We start from the raw sequence: 20,146 nt of genomic DNA on the forward strand, positions 1-20,146 counted from the left end.
AGCAGTGTTTCCCCTGCCCATTTGCCAACCCCAGCAAAAACGAACTTGATTTCTTACACATGGAGAAGCCTAAGATAAATATATTCAAGTTAAGATATATTTAAGAAAAATATCTTAATTATATGAGCAGTTAAGTACTTCTAGTAACTGTTGAACTGCTTGCTTTCATGAGGCGGTTCACGTATTTCAGGCAGGTTGATTGCATGAAGCTCATCAAGGGGGCAATGTGTTTTAAGTGCCCATATTCTAAACCCTATAGATCAAAGGCCTTGGCAGGGATTGGGTGGACACAACAGCAAAGCCAGGGGCAGGAGGACAGGGAGAGAAGCCTGCTGAAGTAAAAAGCACCAGTTCTCCGTTCCTTGTCAATGCTTTGCACCTGCACAGACCTGAGTTTAGCAGTTTCACATCCACTTTGTTTTTCCAAAGAACAGGAAACAAGAGGCAGAGTGCTGACTCTTCAATACAGCAAGAGTCAAATGGTTTATGGTGGTTTTTTTTTTCTCTCCTAGGAAAGCAGGAAGAAAAAAGAAAACCTCGTTATTGCTTTTATTTGGACACCCATTTCTCATCTGACTCCTTAGCAGTGCTAGCTTGTGTGACACATGATAAGCAGCATTCAGCCTCCAGACACTGCTTCTTTTCCTTTCCTCTTCAGCCAGGTTGACTTTCCTTAGCCTTTATCATAGAAGCTCACTGGCAGTAAACTGGCATGGTCAAACTTACAGAGGGAATAAGAAGGAGTTTCCAATCCCCATCCCCCCAGCCATCCTCAGCTACACATTCTGATGCCTTACCCTTACTTGTTAAAGTTCATATGGTTAATTAAAAGCTGGTTTTTGTTTAAAGTTTGTTTTTAAAGAACATTTTCAACCATAGCTTCTGAGGAAAACAACAAAATGTTTTCTTTCTTTCACACTTCTGTGTGCTTCAGAAATACATGTACACAAGCAACAAACTTTATCTGTGCAGTCATTTTAATAATGCCATTACAGAAAAAGGACAGGAGAAGCCTAAAAACAACAGAGAAAGATAAACCATTTAAGAAAGTCAGAGCCTACCACAGAGAATGCATCTTACAGCAATCTTGACAAAAAAAAAAAACAGCCTTACCAAATTCCCTCTGATACCTGCTCCTCAGGTAAGCTAGCTTCAGCTGCTGCTTCACTTATAGCCCTGCTGGCCTCCCAACAGCCTTTGCTACCGACACTCCCCAATTCACACATTTAGCATTTGAGGAGTTTCAGCAGTGCTGCTAGCTGAATAAACCACCAAAAAGTGATCTAGGATGAATTAATCACAGAAAAAAGGGCTAGCCAACTTATCTATGTGCTATGTTTATTACTCTTTAATCTCTGCTGCTTGTTGCCTGTTTCAATCACAGAAATCCATTTAGTGGTTAATTGGTTTCACACAGCTGCTTGAGGCACATGGAGGATCTGTCACATGCTGGGTGTGTGGTGACGGACGTCTGGACGTTGATGGAATCTATCTGTTCTCATCCTTGATTTTATTTTCTCACTGCTTCTCTTGCCCAAAAAATAAATGAGAAATCAAATCTTAAATCTGCCATGGAGAAGCTCTTCTTTTATGATAACAGGTCATGAGAATAAACCGAAGATTATTTTACCGCAGTCTGAATTTCATGGTGCCTGCAGCTAACAACTGTCGAAACGGCAGCATTTTACCTGGAAGCAAGCGGTTTGAAAATAATCAGCTCTCCGATTAGAACTGCGTTGGTCTGAAATGGTACGGTTCAGGCAGAGGACTGTAATTTTCTGTTGCCAGAGCAAAGCAGCTGGCCCGCACCCGCCCGGCTGGATTGCGCGGCAGCCCTGCGCTGGGTGGCCGTGGGCGGCTGCTATCACAACGCTGCACAGCAAGCGCAGCGTGCGCGCCAGTACTGGGGCAGCCCCTTTTGACAAAGCGTGGCCTGCAGACCTTTCAGATTGAAGCTGGTCAGGTGCAATCGCAGGGCTTTATGGCGGTGAGCGGAGGTTGTAGAGGGCATCTGGCGCAGACAGAAGGGCGCAGGGCTGATCTCGCCGGGATTTGAACTTGTGGTTCCAGGGAGTCTGGGCATTTCAAACCTGATCATAAACCACCCTCTCTTGCTGCATTAATAATTGCGCTATGAATAGATAATTGGAGCTACCAGTTCAATATTTAGGAATAACAGTGTGTCAGTATATGGGGAAAATTGCTAAGTCTAAATTATGTGCCCCTAAGGAACTGAAAGAGAGCTTGAGAAATGGAGGCACTTTACAATCACATGGATTGCACGAGTAAACATCCTGGAAATAAATAGTCAGTCCAGGATAAGCTATTTATTTCCTGAACTCCCAGGGGAGGTTCCTACAGGAATATTTCAAGAACTAAACAAAAACTATTTTGAGATATTTGTGGCTGGGCAAAAAAAACCCAAACAACTTCATTCCTTTATAAACACAGAAAAGGCTAGACCAACCCTTACCTCATTTTGAATATTAGTAGTTAGTTTTCAAACTAGTGGCCTTGCGGCTTGGTGGGCAAACCCACCAGGTCAGCCGTACTGTACCGTGCAGAGCTCCGCAAGCTAGTTCCTTATATAGCACAGAGCAGGGAGTGATGTCTTGACATAGTGTTGCAGTGTTTGCACCGTCCCGCTGTGTCAGTGGGACATGGTATCCCCTCTTCCAGCGAGGCAGTGATGAGGACAACGCCGCGCAGCTTGGACCTGCACAAGAAGCTTTTTGGTGGGTCTGAGCAAAATTGACATCCTTGCACTGGACCCCTTCAAAAAAACCCTGGCCTTGGCTTCCAGCTTGTGCTTTGCCCTCCTCACCATACTTGCCCTAACTTACGCCAGTGCTGTCTGTAGCTGCATCTTTATGCCTACCTTCCATGGCCTTTTCCTACAAACCTCTTAAATAATAACCTTCCTCTCCCCTGCAAAGCCATGACTTGCCATTTCCTCTAGTTCATTGCAAAATGTTCTCAAGGTATTAGGAGATTTGCAAGTTGTTCTCACTGTTACCCATGGTTTCTCTGAAAACTGGAATTATTTTTCAGTTTACCAAGGAATAGCATACATGATTTCCCTTAGTATTCTGGTCTAATCTGAGAGACTGCGCTTCTTCAATTGCTGCTCTATTCGTTTCTCCATTTCCCACCCTGATGATGTCACCAAAAGGTTTTTATGAAGGGAATTTGGAGCTAAACCAGCCCTCAGCTCATTTGCTTCTATAACATATTATATTTAATTGAATTTGTAATTTTAGACTGTGAAGTCTCAAGTCTTGCAAAAGCATCCAAGCCATTAGGAGCTATGTGCACTCTTCCCTGGGCAGAACAGTATCAGGCCTTCTCCCTGCTCTTCCAACTAGGCTGATGTTTTTTGGTGCAGAGGGTGATTCCAGAAAGAATTACATAGTAGGCAGTAGGAGCTGATAAGTGGAGCTCAGCACTCTGCCTGAAGACCCATGGTGGGATGACCCTTGTTTGGAAAATGGAAAGGAAGATGGAAAAGCCAGAAGAATACAAATGGTGGTGGGAAGTGAACGGACTGTTAAAAGAAGAAGCAGAAATGAAGAGAGGGACACAAAGATGAAAATGCTTTCCTAAATTTCGAGCCATGTGGAAAGAATAAATTAGAAGAAAGATTAAAGCAATGGGCAAGACAAAGGGAAAAATAAAAAAGAAATTAAAATAAACTGTATTTTTTAAATGATTTAGAAAACTTAGGCGCAGATTATGAGTTTATGGGTGAAACTTCATTAAAATGCAAATCTGATTCACATTCCTGTAACCTATTCTTCTTGTATCTGAGGTTTGTGTATAGCCAAGCCAAATAGGAGTGCTCTAAGACTGCTGCGCAGGCTGAAGTCCTCAGTGAAAACAGGATTGGAATACCTCATCTGTTGACATGAAGGCTGAAACTAGCCAGGAGCCTTGTCATGAGCTAACCTCTGCAGATCTAGTGCCTCCCTTGGTCCTTCCAGCATTATGATAGAGTGGGGTGTGCAAAAGAAGCAGAGTGTCTGTCCCAGTGAATCGTAAGCTCCTTTGGCAGCCACAGACATCGAAATGGGAACAGTCCAACACTCCCTGTGGGCTTAGACTCTTTAGGTACTTACAGCTGCACAGAAAAACCCAGTGGGACTTTTCAAAAGCACCATAGCACATCATTTCCACTTCTTTCAGTAGGAATTACATGCCTGGGCACTACTGAAAGTCCTGAGATTTGTTATAGGGTATACAACAGGGACAGTCATTTTATATATATCTGTTTTGAAGACACTCTAGAATAGAACAGATTTTTTTTTCAGTTGGAAGGGACCTACATGTAGGTGTGGGTAACGGACCGTTGTAACGATGTGACCCCAATATGAGTATGATCATACAGCTTTATTAGTCAGCAAAACAAGGTTTATATAGCAAAACTATTACAGCATCTGAATGGTTAAAACCCCAACCCATATATAGGCAAAACTACTGCAACTCGTTGTGATTGGTGCAGAGCTGCATCTCGAAGTGAAAACAGTACTGTGGCAGGAAACAGCAGCGTGGCAGGAAGGAAGTGACAGTGTGGCAGGAAACGGTGACGTTCTCCCTGCTCCAGTGTCCCGAGCTCGTCGCTCTGCCTTCCCAGCAGGGTTCCGTGTCAGCCGCTCTCAAGGCTCACCTCCGGATCAGAACCTGGGTTGCTCAACGCACCAAACTATGTCCCCTCTCGTCCAGCCAGGACTCCACACCTACAATGATCATCTAGCCCAACCTCCTGACAACTTCAGGGCTGACCGAAAATTAAAGCATGGCATTAATGGCTTAAATTGCTTTAATTCGGACAATTGGGCATTGTCCAAATGCCTCTGAAACAGTGACGGGCATGGGGCATTGACCACCTCTCCAGGAACCCCGTTCCAGGGTTTGACCACCCTCTCGGTAAAGAAATGTTTCCTCCTGTCAAGCGTTAAGCCGTTCCCACCCGGCAATGGGCACCAGAGAGCAGAGCTCAGCACCTCCGTCTCCACGTCCCCTCCTCAGGAGGCTGCAGAGAGCAGTGAGGTCGCCCCGCAGCCTCCTGCTCTCCAAACCAGACAGACCCAGAGCCCTCAGCCGCTCCTCAGAGGACATGCCTTCCAATGCTTCCATCAGCAAAACCTTGCTGAAACCTTCAGAGAGCAAGGACTGTATGAATCATTTGTGGTCTCTTAAACAAGCTTTTCAGTGCCTGAAAAGCACTTACGTACATTTATGAACTTGCTTTCTAGCAAATTTAGTTTTTGCCTGTTGGAAGTCTTTCCTTATACTTGGTAGAATTCTGCTGAATTATGATGTTATGATCACTGGAGAAAAATACAGCATTATTTATGGTGGTAGTGTGGAAAGTGGTATCTTTGCAACTGTTGGAATATCCCATTTTTCAGTGTGGCAACGACCTTTCTTCTGGCCAGAGACAAGGTCAATGTCTTTGGCTACAGTGCCCAGGAACAGACCTAAGTGTGTAATTCCCACTCCAACTTCTGTCATAGGAGCATCCCATAAGCATCCTGAGAGGAAGGCTTTAGGGAATCCTGCACAGGTGGTCTGGTGATTTGATAAGCTGTCAGAAAAAAATGGCTCTGTACTAGCTATACGTTGAATCATATTTCTACAGATTTTGGGTAGTCTACCTCTGCTACCACTGGATCTGTCCAGCTGGGCAACAAATTTAATTTTTCACACTCAAACCCACAATCTTGATATACTAACTGGGTTTCATGGCTGCTCAGAAAGTCAAACCCTTATTTACACTTCTAAATCACCTTCCATATGATTAATTTCTGTGAGAGTTTGAGGAACAACGAGACTTGGCTCTTTGTCTCTGAACCATTGCAAATATTCTTAAATGCTTTTAATTTAGATGTTGATGTTGCAGAATTTTCATCTAGGTCCACCAATTGCAGAGAATTGAAAGTAGTATCCTAATAGTCAAACCTTTTTCTACTTTAATGTAATGGTAGGACTGAATAAACAAAAGCCTTACGGAACACACCTTTATCCCTTATAGACAAGTTCAGTGCCGCATCCTCCCTCAGAATGGACCAGCTCTGCCCTCAGATGCAGTGCTTGTTGTCTATGTCAGAGGAGGATTAGGTTGAACACACTTAAAGATGCTACTGTCTTAAGATTAATTATAAAACTTTAAGGCATTAAAAATTGTTGCCTTGCTTGGTTGAACAAGGCTATAATATACAAGCAGCCACTCTAAAACTATTGTGGGCAATGCCAAATTGAGAAAAGTATCTTTTTTTATCCAAAGGTCTAGTGGATTAATATTTGACTTCAAAAAGTCTAATTACCTCAGTAGTAAGAAACTGGGTACACTTTAATAGCAGTAGAGGTCATTGACCTTGAGAAAATCAATGTGCCATCACCTGCCTTTGTAATTACGTCAATGACTCCTCTTCACTATACGCTTATCCTCCTCAGTCTTACCAGAGTGCCACAATGTGTTCCACCTGCGCGTTGTTTATTCACTAGACGGTGTCCTATACACTTTCTACGTGTTCCTACACCCCAGAAGTCAATCATCTGAGTTAATATTCAACTGGGACCTTTCCTCAGTGACTTGGTGTGTGTTTTCTGATATGACTGCTCCTTTCTAATTATGTTGGCAGTGCTGCCGAGGAGCACATAATATTATTGCCAAAGTTCAATAAACATACAGAGTAACTATAGTTTGGGGGAAAACAGTCGGTGGTGCTTTCATGACCTTTGGCAACAGTATGAGCACAGTTCGGCCAATGCCAAACAAATGTCTAACTTCAGATCTCTCAGTGACCAGAAAATGATGGATTTGCTTTACTTTATTACATCTAATAACAAACAAAAAATGCTGTGCTTGTGCAGCGCAGTAGCGTGGCCAGATTGAGTGTAGTCCTGTGCAGGAGGTCAGGCCAGATGAATATCAATGGATCTTTCTTGTCGTATTAGAATCGTGCAGACAAATCCCCAGGTGGTCTGAGATGAGGGAATGCTAATGTAGTCATCGGGGTCCCACTGACTTAGTGGAGCAGAGCATTTGTGGTAGGGAAGCTCATCTGCCTCGTCTGTGGTGATGAGGTAATTGATCCATTATACTGTCTCTATGCAAGTCCTCACTGGGATCTTCAGACTATGCCTAGTAAATGGAAAGGTAAACATTCATTATTATCATTTGTTATCATGACTATTTCTTCATCACTAGCTCCTACTTATTCATTGTTAGGTCCCTATGGCTACACCTAGGAATAGTGGACTGATGTCTGGTTATAAGTACAGAAACAGAATAAGCCTGGGAGGCTCACATTAATGTAATACTAAAAGCCAGTTTCTATTCTCTGAGCCTTGAGCCTGAAAACCTGCACAAACTACTGCTGCAACTGATAGCGGAAATCATCTGCACAGGACTGGATGTTTAGGATCAGCTCAGGACTCCTACGTAGCCTGGCTACACCTCAAGATCCCCATCCTCCAATGCTCTCTCAGCTCAGTGGGTTTAATGAGAGCCAGAATTGTCACAGACAATTTCCACCACATGGCTCACTTTCCAGCTATGGCGTTTTTCCATCAGAACGGCCCCAACAAGAATCTGGTCCATGACTGGTACCTGTGTAATTGTTTCCTTCCACGAACATCATGTTCTGCCAGCAGGAATAGTGCACTAGGTGACCTGCTGCCCTAGGGAATGGAAGAGTTTAACATAGATACAATGGCAATGCACCAACAATGCCTGGACAACGTGCACAATGTTCTCATTTTCTGTTCTCCCCTTCCCCCTGCTTCAAATTGGCAATATCCTCTGGTAACATTCTTGGACAAGAACACCAGTTCCAGTCCGGGGTGGTTTACGCTATGGAAATGCAGCCTCTCAAATTTCTCATTCAGGGACTGCATTTCTGCAGCGTAAACCACCCTGGACTGGAACTGGTGTTCTTGTCCAAAAACGTTACCAGAGGACATAAGCAACCCACTGCTGATACTACCTCATGCTTTAAGCAAAACAAATCCTCACACTGTGTGATTACGTCTCTGAAGTGATTCAGCTGTGTAATGGGGCATGGAAGAAAAATGTTTGCAAGTACCTGACCTGGGTCATTAATCCTGAACGGACACTGTCTCATTAACATATGTGTGTGTATGTACATATTTTATACACAGGTATATATAGCTCTGTGTGTATTTATATACATAAACTCCCCCAACACAACACAGGGAGGGTTTCACATTTTAGTATTGAGAGACTTAAAATACCAATGCGGCAGAATAGGTCCAAGGAAAGATAAAAGGCCGGATTTTCAGTTTATTCATGTCCTACTGACTTCAGTAGAGCTATTCTGATCGACGCTTTTCTGGCACACTGTCTTTCAGCGGAGAAGGAGAAAACGAAAAATAGCTACGTAAAGCCTGAAACACTTCTCACTGGTGTAAGGGCAAACCAAGAACAGGTCCTTCACGCTCACTGCCATCACAATAATTCCATACAACTCGCACTATGCTCTCTAACCTGCCAGAGAAACAACCGGGCAGCCTTCATCCTGCATTTGGAATAAACACCCTTGCATCTGAGCCCGGGCTGTTTTCCATCACGAGGGGCTCTGCACTTCCGAGTTCTCTCAGGGTGTATCTGCACGGACAGGTGTGACAGACCTGAGCGCCTCTGCTTTCGCTCTGAGCTGGCCAGAAGGGAGTCTGCTGTGATTTGGAAGCGATACAGTCAAATTGCTTTGGTGCTGTGCCCAAGCTTACAGAGTGTCTTGAGACACATGCTACCCGGCACAACTTTTATCAGTTTTCAAATCAATTGTGAGTTAACCTATGCAGTTCTGCACTTAGGTGTGTTCTGTGTCTTGCACAATATAAACTGCCTACACAAGCTACACTCGGCCCAAGCTGAGCACTTATTTCTGGCTTGTGGAAAGGCAGAGTGGGCTTTCCCACTCCATCTTCTGGTCTGTGTGGCCAGTACTTTGCCAGCATTTGCTCTTTTACTTTCCTCTGCTTGCTCGATGGATGGAGCGTTTGGCCCAAGCTGGCTTCCGCTGTTGTCAAAGCAGAAAGTCCACCAGACACACAAGGGAGCTGAATTGTTCCCACAAGTTTCTTTAGTTCAAAGCAATTGTGAAATTACTCGCTTCTAGATGCATGTTCTTAGCCTGAGAACTGAGAAGCTGTAGCTGGACCCTCTGAAAGGCAGCTTGGTATAGAGGAACTTGATTTCAAAAAAATTAAACAAAACAACAATCCCAGACAGCTGTTTATTCAAGCAATTTTTTTTCCTTTATTTTTAATTAGATTCCAGAAATTATAATAGTGCAAACACTCAGTATAAAAGTTGCAATAAGAAATTTACATTCACATTTAACATTTCAGTCCATTCACTTTTTAACATAAAAATAGGACAAATATTCAATTGCTCTTCTCAATTTAACAATCCTGAAAAAGACTGGAAGATACTCTACAATATTCTATTTACATAAAAATAGACCCGTATTGTTAATGCAAATCTATCATTAGAAGTTACCCAGTGTTAAGTTATTGTATTGTACTATGTATATACATACATATATATAGATAGATATATAGCTATAAAAATTATTTATCATTCCAGTGGGCTACAATAGTTGGAAAGAATGACATCTTGACTTACTAGTTCATTCCTTAAAGTTAGGACTATTCATTTTATTTACCTACACAGATGTTTCTGTTGCGATGCAGCTGGCCTCACCCTGGTCCCTGTGAAGTCACTGGCAATGCCGCATCTGGCAGCCATGGGAGAGGAACGGACCTTAGCATAAGGCCTGATCTAACAGTTCCAGAGTCATGGAAGTGACTGTTTCCATTAACTATACTGGGCTGTAAATCAGACTAACAGATCTTCTGAAACCTCATATGCCAATTAAATAGAGAGAAGAATACATTAGGGTTTCCCTTTGAGGAATGGAGTATCTCTACCTGCTGCAAATAATTTTTTTTTTCCAAGTCGAAGCAGAACATTCAAGTTAGTTTGGAAGCGAAGCAAAAATTGCCGCAAACATGTGCAGGTTAAGCAGCTGGTAAGATTCTTCTTGCAGTGTCCGCTTACTGAATACTTGCATTCAACCAGCCTTATAAAACCTCAAGACCGTATCTTTCCTCACTCTTCTTTTTAAATAGAGCGGCACCCAGACACAGACGACACGACTGCCCTTGAACTGGGTTTACACGGGTTTGGTACGCTGCGAGGGAGCCTGACTCAGACTACCCTGCTCTCGCTTACCCATGCCTCTTCTTCGGGGACGCGCAGAGACGCTGCTCTGCCTCAGCTGGCAGGGCGAAGCCTTGCTGCCCAGTTTGCTGCCAGCAGCCGCTGCCCGCGCTCCCACCGCCGGCTACAGTTACTGGCCCTCTCAGCTCTGCTGTCACACGTACTGCTTCCTGACCATCTTCTGTCAAAGATACTGCTTTTCCCCTAGACACCTACTCTATGAAAAATCTGCTTTTCGAAAATATACTTTCTTTTTGAAAAAGAAGACGTTTGACAGCCATGTGATGGAGGACCTGCAGAGGGAGATGGGAAGCAGCCCTGAGAGGGCAGTGACTGCCGGCAACAAACATGCGACGGCACCGAACAACTGCAGGCAAGCTCAGGGCAGCAGCGGCACCAGCTTCCTAAGAAGCATTCCTTCATGAGCTGCAGGTCACATTTTTACATCCAAAAAAGAATTCTGTGGTGTTCAGAGGCTGGCAGGCAGGCCTAGCTCCTTCTGCTCTTAGTGCTATGGTGTTTATTATATTTAAATATTTCTATGATGCTTAAATTGTGGGTAAGCCTACAACGGGCACTGTGCCATCATGTGTAGGCAGTGCAATGCTGACTGCAGAACACCTACGCCATGTGGCTTTTTGCTTCCTACCTCAGCCTGCCGAATGTTCCGTTATAAAAAGAAGGGATCACAGACACTTCTAAATCTTTTTTAACGGATCAGAAAAATACTCCGCATCTCATTTCCAAGCAGAACCTATGGACATGCAACAGAAGGGCAAAAATGAACCTCCTGGCAGCGGAGAGCACAAGGAGCAATCAGCAGGATAAAATACAGACAGACGTGAGTTGCAGCCCAAGTTTTAGTGGCAGGGGTTTTAAGAGATGAGGCAAATTTGGCCAAATCTGCTTGAAATGGTGAAATGTATTACTGCTGTTTCGCACCATTGTCCACATACTGTGTACAAACTGATGATCTGCGCACAGACAAATCTACGTACAGGTATATCATGGAAAAAGAACCTCCCAGAAGAGGTTTTTAACCTCTGCCAGAATTTCACTGAAAATAGTACCGCTCTAGAATTCTCTGTATTGGGTTAAATTATGCTAGAAATGCTCTTGGCCTGCTGTTTTTAGACCAGTAACTCTGAAAGCATTATTTCATTCTTTATTCTGTAACATTTTCCAGAGCTACCTCTGTGTAATAACCAGCTGCTTGAATGCAGAAAGGAAACTCACCTTTGGCTTTGTCAAAGTCCAAATTTGTGCAGACAATTGGAAATGGGAGGAAGCTACACAATCACTTCTTTTTTCTTAATTGGACCCTAGTAATGATACTGTAAAAAAAAGCAGGAATTCTAAGTGAAGAAGGATTTTTACTGTCACAATTTAAAAATGTCATTATCGTGAAGCAATTTTGTGATGGCACATGTAATTAATTTTAATCTACATTTCACGGACTGTTCTTGATGTTCTCACTTGAATGGCGTTTCACATGTCAGAACAGACAGCCATTGCACCCACGTGCACTAAGGAGTGAAAGACATGACAAATCACCTAAATAACTTCAAAGCTCCAACTTTTCACAACCGATGCCGCCATTGCCAGGTCCGGCATCCAAGCAGCAGGTCAGGCACTTGAAAGTAAGACACGATGGCGTGCACAACCGCAGTCGTTAAAGCACACCTTATCCTTGCCCACAAGGAGAACTGTTAGCTGTTCTGCCACCAGCAGTCTAACCTCTGTCTAGCAAACGTGGCAACGCGGTTACAGGCTGCAGGTGTGTGTTTTGGATGTTTTTATCCAACGTGTTGTATAAGCCTGTTCTGAAGAGGAGAGCAGCCAGCTTTTTCAAATGAGCTCCAAACTATCTGGATGGGTTTTCTGCAGAACTCAGCTCACTGTGTGTGCTGAGCTTTCTAGGAAATCTGTTCTTATTTAGCTTGGATCCACGTGTACCTGTGTATGGTCCCCCTCTGTAAATGCCTGGAGCACTCCTTGCACCCACGTAGCTGTGCTGCTAGTAAACCAAAGCAGGAAAGCAAGTAGTAAAAAAGCTTCATGGTGATGCAGCACCGTTTGCTCCTTCAGTTTTACGCAGGTGTGACATCTCTGACGCCACAGAAGGCATAAAACAGGAATCCTAACATAAAGAAGCAGATCCTCCAGCATGCATTAAGGCACAAGCACAACAAAGTCTTTTCAGCACATAGGCTGTATACATCAATCAACGCCAATTCCAATCTCAGGGTGCTTCCTCATGACCAGAAAATAGGCTCTAACGGTGACAACTCCCAACCATTTCTAGCAATTCCTTCTGAAATTCTGAAAGCAGTTCACCAAGAGGTCTTCAAGACTCTTGTGGACAGACATGAAAACTCAGAAATGGATCTGGCTGTGCCGTTAAACACACGCCCTGTTGTTGCTGCACTAGGAATCTGGCTCAGTATTCTGCCAGCTCAGATGCTCCAGACCTGTCCCATGTCACCGAGAGCTTTACCACTGACTTCAGGAGTACCGGCTTTTCACCTTTTCCTTTCAGCCACTGCTACCTCACAGGCTTCTTTTCTTGTTATTTTGTACTCCCGCTAACTTTGTGCTTTTTTATTAGTCCTTTTCCTATTTTTGCCCTTGTATCAATCAGATTGTAAGTCACACCAGGCCACCCAAGCAGTGTGACATTTTGAAGAGTAATTGAAGAGCAACAGGCAGTCCCCCCTTACATGGACCTTTTTCCATTTATTTACATTTACGTATTTATTCGTAATTTAGATTTGGCCTGAAAACTCCGTGAGAGACGGGATTAAAAGGAATGAAGAGCTAAAAAAAGCCTGTATGGAGCTCTGGAAAAAGCCAATCATAAACAGGGTTGGGGTAGCGAAGCAGAGCCCAGATTGTCATTAGTTACAACAATTATACCACACTGAGATGTTAAACAGTTTATGACTGTTAGAAACCCTTAACTGCTGTAAGAAGCCAATCATCAGTACAAGGTAGTGGTTTTTGTAGGCAGGCAATCGGGATATATTGTATGAATCTACATCTTAACTTAGGATGAGAGACTTACTCTACTGCTTAGTTAACCCCACAGTCACCTGACAAAACAAAGACATTTACAGATTTCTAAGTCCTATTATAAAACTAGCTCAAATCTGTAAAATGCAAGAAGTCCTTATTAATCCGTAGCAGACAGTATTCACAGCCCACACCCTTTTTCCTCTGCCACCAACCTCAGTGTTGTGCTCATACAATGCTCATTTATCATACTGCAAATATGCAAGTAATTAGAGAAGTATTCCCAAGCTGTAGTGACACAGATACGACACCTTTAAAAATGACACACGCAAAATACCTCCAGAATTTAAAGTTTTGTTCAGAATCAATCTGGGAAAAACCAGAGGACTGGATATTGATTTCATATTTCTATGTCACTAACTGACACAGGCCTCAAGCTGTGGGTTAGGCTGTGATGCCTGAAGGAGGCATCCCTGTCAGCATGGCTGTAGTGGGAGCAGGAGTAGCATAAGCACAGAACCCAGATGGCTCAGAGAACCCAGTGAACCTTCTCTGTTCTGTTAAATACTTTCTGCTTTGCAAGAGAAGTTATTCAGAAAACGAGTCAAAAAGCTAACAAAAATAAGGCAAAAAAATTAATTTATATATATATATACATATATATATACACATATGTATGTATCTAGGAAAACAATCTATTTGCATCTTTTCACATACAATAACTTACTACCGCATTAGAAATATACTCTGGGTAACATCAATGGGCCAAATTCACCTCCCTTACCTTCCGTAGTGTTGCACCTGCATACAGCAACGATGGATCTGACACTTGGTCCTTCTTGATGACAGTACTACATCAAACGCAGTATCAGAGAATATCCACTGAATGTCAGATATTACACCATTATGAAACAGAGTATCTGCTTGCTTTTTATATTACAGTAAGTAGACTTTATTGCTTCTAATGACCAGAAGGTACCCTATGAAGACAGCATAGATGTTGATAGCACTTTCCATATACTGTATTATGGATCTTGGAACACTGAGGTTGGCAGATCACAATCGTTAAGTTATTTTTCTTCTTTATTTGCTGTTTGCATTTTGATTTTGCTTTGCTGAACACACATGCAACTAGTGGATTTAACTCTGTGCCAGAAGTGATATGTCAAAAACATTTACGAAAACTTACTGTTTTGCTTTGTTTTACCGAAGTCAAGCATGAGTGGCATGCAGTAGATAACAAGGAAAAGCAAAAGGACGTCCATTTCCAAAGGATTTATAATCACCATGCATATGTAAAATGTCTCTTACAAAAATTGTTAACATTTGTTAAAAGTGTGCCTTTTTGCCTGTTTTTATACAAGTGTACATGCAATTACCTGTTCAAGCTAGAACTATTTACAAAATTTCATAATACAACTTTTAAAGTGAATAATACATGAAAGGCCAATGTTTTCTGTGGTTTCGTAACACTGTACAAGATTAAAAATAAATAAGGCATTATAATACAGGTTTATCACAAATTAAAAAATGTTGGTTTTCACTGTAATACAAAACTCTAACTTGAAAGAACGTTATGGCTAAATAGTCCTCCTGCCTGGACAGAACACATACAGAATTTGGACTTGCTGATGTAAAGAAAACTCTTTGTTTCTGCTACAAGCAGGAATTCAATGCATGAAAATGATTCACGCTACTCGCTAACGCGTTCAGACTCCTCAAAGCACTGAAATGGCACAGGTCATACATTGTTTCCCTTCGAACAGTGACTCCCAAGTACTTTCTTTTGCCTTATGGATAAATCACAGGCAAAAATGTGACAGCGATTTAGGCGCGTGACCTACTTTCAGTTACAGCGTTGTAAAATACTCAGTTCAGTACCAACGCGAGACATTGCTGTAACCCAAACAGGACTTGGCCTACAGAAGCTCAGTTCCTGACCTTCATAAGCACGCTAAACTCCTGATGATTTCTGCAGGCCTGCGATGCAGATTCAGCCCTAACGAGCTGAAGCTTTTGGCTCTCAGTCTCACCTAGAGAAAGCAAGGGAGAATTTGCGCGTGTTTTAGTGGAGACAAGGGAGTGCGACTTGCCAGAGCGGGAAGCAGCTACAAAACCCAATGCATTTTACAGGCTGGATAAAACAGCTTTCTAGTCAATGCAAATGGAAAATGTTTGGAAATATCTAGCCAGTAATTTGACTGAATGCCAGTTCGTAATCTCACCAGAGTATAATAATTAAAAAATCTCTTAAAGATAAAGGTAGCATAGGAACACTTAGAAATTAGCTCCCAAGACGGTGAAGTCTGAAGATCTCTGATACTTATCTCCTTATATAAAGAAGGAAAGACTTCAATTATTACTATTACCTGAAAGAGAAAACGTGCAAACCGATGTGAAATATTGTGCTTGCTATTGACAAATATCGACACGCCAAAACGGCATCACTTTGCTGTAGGGCTCGTCTCTGCTAATTGTTTCCAGCTAACAGCTGCACAGAAGGGCGAACAGAAGTGCAGGAGGCTATTCTGCCCACAGTGCAACCATCCCCAGTTAAAGGCGAGGGACTTCTGGGTACTGTGGGGCAGAAATGACTCCTTGCTGGGGCTACAGCACGGTCACCCAGGAATAAGTTGCAGAGCTTGGCCAGAAAACTAATCAATGCAGGATAGGGAATACAACTGCATGCATTAAGGTGGACACAACCCAAATCCCACAGAAATCCAAGAAAATCTTTCTGATGATTTTCAGTGATATGGGAGTGGGCCATGTATTATCTTCAGCCAATTGCCAATAAAAATTTGATGACAAGCTTCTCTGATTTGGCAGAAAATGCGCATTTGTGGCGTTATCAGAACTACTACTTCTTTCCATGTATAAAATGCACCGAACTCACAAAAAAATGCAGAAGAGCAGAGAGATTAAATCTCTCATTTAAAGCTATCACGAGAGACGAAATCAAACAAATCTACACAAAAAAGAAAAACGGGGGAAAATGATATGAATAGGGAGGGAAAGCATGAAGGCAAGAGCACAGCTTCATTACATCGTGATTTCGATGGGCATTTAGTTTTCCCTGTTGGAATGGCTGCTGAACGCTGCCTGCCATATTCACATGGCTTTTTACTAATTGGTGTCTTGGCTAAACTTTCTTCATGATTCCGTACTGCTCAGTCCAGGACTACAAAGGGCTCTGAGCAACCAGGTCTAGTTAAAGATGTCCCTGCTCACTGCAGGGGGGTTGAGCCAGGTGACCTCTAAAGGTCCGTTCCAACCCAATGCATTCTGTGATTCGATGATTCTATGATTCTACATAGAAAAATATAGTTTTCCCCATAGTAAAACCCAGCAACAACAACCACAACAAAACCCCCAAAATTGTTAATGCTAGGACTCACAGAAAGTCTGGAAGTTGACTCCAAACACCCCGCCATTGACGCTGTGACCTAGCACACACACACTGGAATGGCTGCAGCACCAAGCAGTCACCCTGGTCCACTCAGCGGCTCGGGAGGCACAGACCTCCTGCAAAGGGGCCGAATGAGAAGCTGACGATGGACTGTGCCTGTCTGGTCCTTTCCATTCAACCTGGAAAGCGTTCTTACAAAAGTCACATACCTTGTTTGACTGTTGGAGAGGAGGATCAGGCTTAGAAAAAGATTGGAGTAATTCTGCTAGCACCTGCTGATCTTTCAACGCATGAAAATGAATAGACCAAATTTACCTTGCTACATGATCTTCCACTAGTGTTACTGCAGGACCAGGCTGGGAATGAGCCTGGGAATGAGAACAGTCTCAAAAATATTAGCACAGAGGAGAATGAATTTCTGCACACTGTCCATTTAATGATAAAAGAAACAATGGCAATACGCTTCTATCTTGGAGCTATTAAAGAAGTAACAAAGGAATAATTTCACTACAAGCTTTTGGGGTGGGTCAATGGCTGTATTTGGTTTATGTGTTCACATACTATTAGATCTACTGCTAGAATCTGAAGACACTTTTAATAACAGTACATGTAAAAATAAATTTTTATTATTATTGGTGAAATTATACCAAGTTCACTGATTCAAAAATTGTATAAAAATTGGGCTCTTTGTGAGTGGAGCTGAACGATTAACGCTATTGCACATAATGCTTTTCAATTTGGTTAAATATTAACTTCTCTGTGTGATGATTTAGTTCTTACAAACCTATTAGAAACCACAAATATGCAGTGTGTTTTACACGGATACCACTTATTCAGTTTAATAATGTAAATTTTTGTTCTTTTAAATTTGTTTTATCTACATGTGTTTATTTAAATAGCTTTGAATGCCTCAAAATCAGAATTAAATTATTCTAGAAGAATACCTGTGAGCCGGATAGCTGTTAGGGCAATCAAGCAATGCGGTGACTTTCCACAGATCAGCCAGGGCACGTACACCTAGCACAGCAATTCTCACTTCAATCACGACACTTCTTTCGTCAGCTGCTGGAGACCACGGGGGTACCACAGCAGCCTGATATGTCTACAGTGAGGAGGGAAACTCCTGCCACATTCCTTTAACCATGTGCATCTGTCGGCAGAGTGTTTGTCCATACACTTCTAACACAAACAGGGACTGCTCCAAAGCAAATGCCGATTGCACGAGAATCGCTCAGAATCTTCTCTCCACTGAAATAAGCAATAAAATCAGCCCACTAAAGGGAAATGTAACATCTAGTACACCCAAGTTTTCTGCTGTACAAGCTAGACAACTTCTGCAGTCTTGGGTGGGTTTTTTGGGTTTGGTTGGTTGTTGTTGTGGTTGTTTTTTCTTAGTTGAAAGGAAGCTTTGCACTTTTTTAGACAACGCAAAGTTTAGCTTCTCATTTGGAAAGCGCTGTGGCTGGTTAGCTTGTACATCCCCACCAGGACAGCCTGGCCCCTGTCCCTGGAACGCAGGATGACCCCCAGCTGCCCCCACCCGGAGTATGGAGCTGCACTCCTCACCTCCAGACCAGCGGTTCGAGTCGAAACCACGAACAATAGGATGTGGGCTGCGTGAAAGGAAAAAGCACTCCAAGCATGTTCCCTTTTCTGCAGATGACGAGCAGGCCCCCCTCTCCTGGCACGTTTACCACTGTGCTCCTCATTTGGGCAAAGTTTGACTGTGCTTGTTTCTCAGAATTATAGCTTTCTATAATTGTACAGCTGTGAAGAGTGAGCCTGGGTAGAATCAAGATATAATAAAACTGTGGCATCTATTTAAAAATCAATGAAGATGACAGACTATGCTGGCAAACAGACAAATGTCACAAAGCTAGCAACAGTATGTTTGTCACCAGCACAGGACTCATCTCTGAGCTGTTTAGAAAGGTAAAGCTAAATCCTGGAACCGAGCCACAGGACCTGTGCTGTTTGTAAAAGCCTGAAATAAAAGACCCAACAATGCTGGCTATGACAGAAAGAGAAATCTCTTTGCTATGTCACTGCAGGTGGATGCCTAAATAAATACATATTTTTATGTTTATTTCTATAAATCTCTATGAAGTCTACACAGGACTGTTTGTATATGTGCATATATACATTAAAACATATATATATACACACACACATAAATAACTGCTTGCCTTCTGCTCTTCTATAAAATCCGCACTGTACATACGGGAATGTTTTTATATTGCATAAGCATATTGCTGTGCTTGATGGGTGGGTCCTCTGTCTTGCACAGAGTCAAACGACCTGTGAAGAGGCAGCAACTTCGAAACTCTACCACCCCTTTTTTTTTTTTTTTAGTGGAAAGAATAGATGTTGTTCTTCTGCCAAACCTTTAAGCTCTGTGGTTTATCTACTTCATATCCTGGTCTTACAGTTTGAATTGGAATTTTTTGGAAGTTTTTGGAGCACGTACAGAGAATTTTAAAAAATACATAGGGTTTAGCAATTAGCTGAATCCAGCCTTCATTAATCTGCCATTGACAGTACAATGAACACTGTTCTCATTGCTTTAACTCATGCACAGTTTCTCTGACTCTTGCTGTAGCCCTGGAAAGTCTTCAGCTGCACCACACTCCATAGTTAAAGGCAGCTTTGCTAACCCCAGACCCAACAATGCTGGCTATGACAGAAAGAGAAATCTCTTTGCTATGTCACTGCAGGTGGATGCCTAAATAAATACATATTTTTATGTTTATTTCTATAAATCTCTATGAAGTCTACACAGGACTGTTTGTATATGTGCATATATAGATTAAAACATATATATACACACACACACACATAAATAATTGCTTGCATGTTTATCTCTTTTTTTTCATTTACCCTTTAAAAATGCCAAGAAAATACTCCTTATTTCCAGAAAATCAGGTTTTGACTTTTCCTAACAGAATTGCTAGCCCTTATATGTTCCATCCCAAGAGTTCGTTACACAGTCCCCAAGTTCTCTTTGGTTGGGCTGTAGTGGTCCTTGGTTAATGCCATGGCCTATGACTTCTCATCTCTTGGTAACAATTCAGGAAACCATTGCTCTCCAGGTTCACTGCAAATGGCACAACCAAACCTCCTTTGCTCTACGCCTCCTTCACAGCTGGCACAGAAGGAAGATAATGCAGGGTTTGATTTGTGTGAGTGGCAGACGCTTGACCTGCTCCGAGCCCAGGTTTTACAGTAAAGCTAGCAACTGAGGACACCGACGGACAGCTGGTGCCCAGTTTTGTCTGAATGTTTGCTCTCCCGTAAGGGTACATTTTCCGCTCTAAGTTTAAAGACCGTGTTTGTGAATTATTTCCATCGGCCTTTCCTTCCAGGAAATAGGTCAACATTTCGCCTTTTCCCTTTACACTGACTTTACCCCTGCACACGAATTCATAACTGCACCTTTTTAATATCCGCTGAACTTCTTCTGTCACCTGAAGACAGAG

At 42.5% G+C, this 20,146-nt stretch overlaps 1 protein-coding gene across 3 annotated transcripts in view; it reads right to left on the bottom strand.

Annotated features, from left to right (window-relative positions):
* Positions 1 to 9,286: 9,286 nt before the first annotated feature.
* ADCY1 (adenylate cyclase 1) overlaps positions 9,287 to 20,146 on the bottom strand; it is a 169,488-nt gene continuing 158,628 nt past the window's right edge. For 2 of the 3 annotated variants that reach the window (XM_075418540.1, XM_075418539.1), the window contains one exon: positions 9,287 to 20,134. In XM_075418540.1, coding sequence (XP_075274655.1) covers positions 19,796 to 20,134 — 339 coding nt within the window. In that variant the 3' untranslated portion in view covers positions 9,287 to 19,795. The remainder of the gene's footprint in view (positions 20,135 to 20,146) is intronic. The other variant, XM_075418541.1, reaches the window with a different exon arrangement.

Source organism: Opisthocomus hoazin, chromosome 4 (genome assembly GCF_030867145.1).
Source record: "Opisthocomus hoazin isolate bOpiHoa1 chromosome 4, bOpiHoa1.hap1, whole genome shotgun sequence".
Classification (NCBI taxonomy): Eukaryota; Metazoa; Chordata; class Aves; order Opisthocomiformes; family Opisthocomidae; genus Opisthocomus; species Opisthocomus hoazin.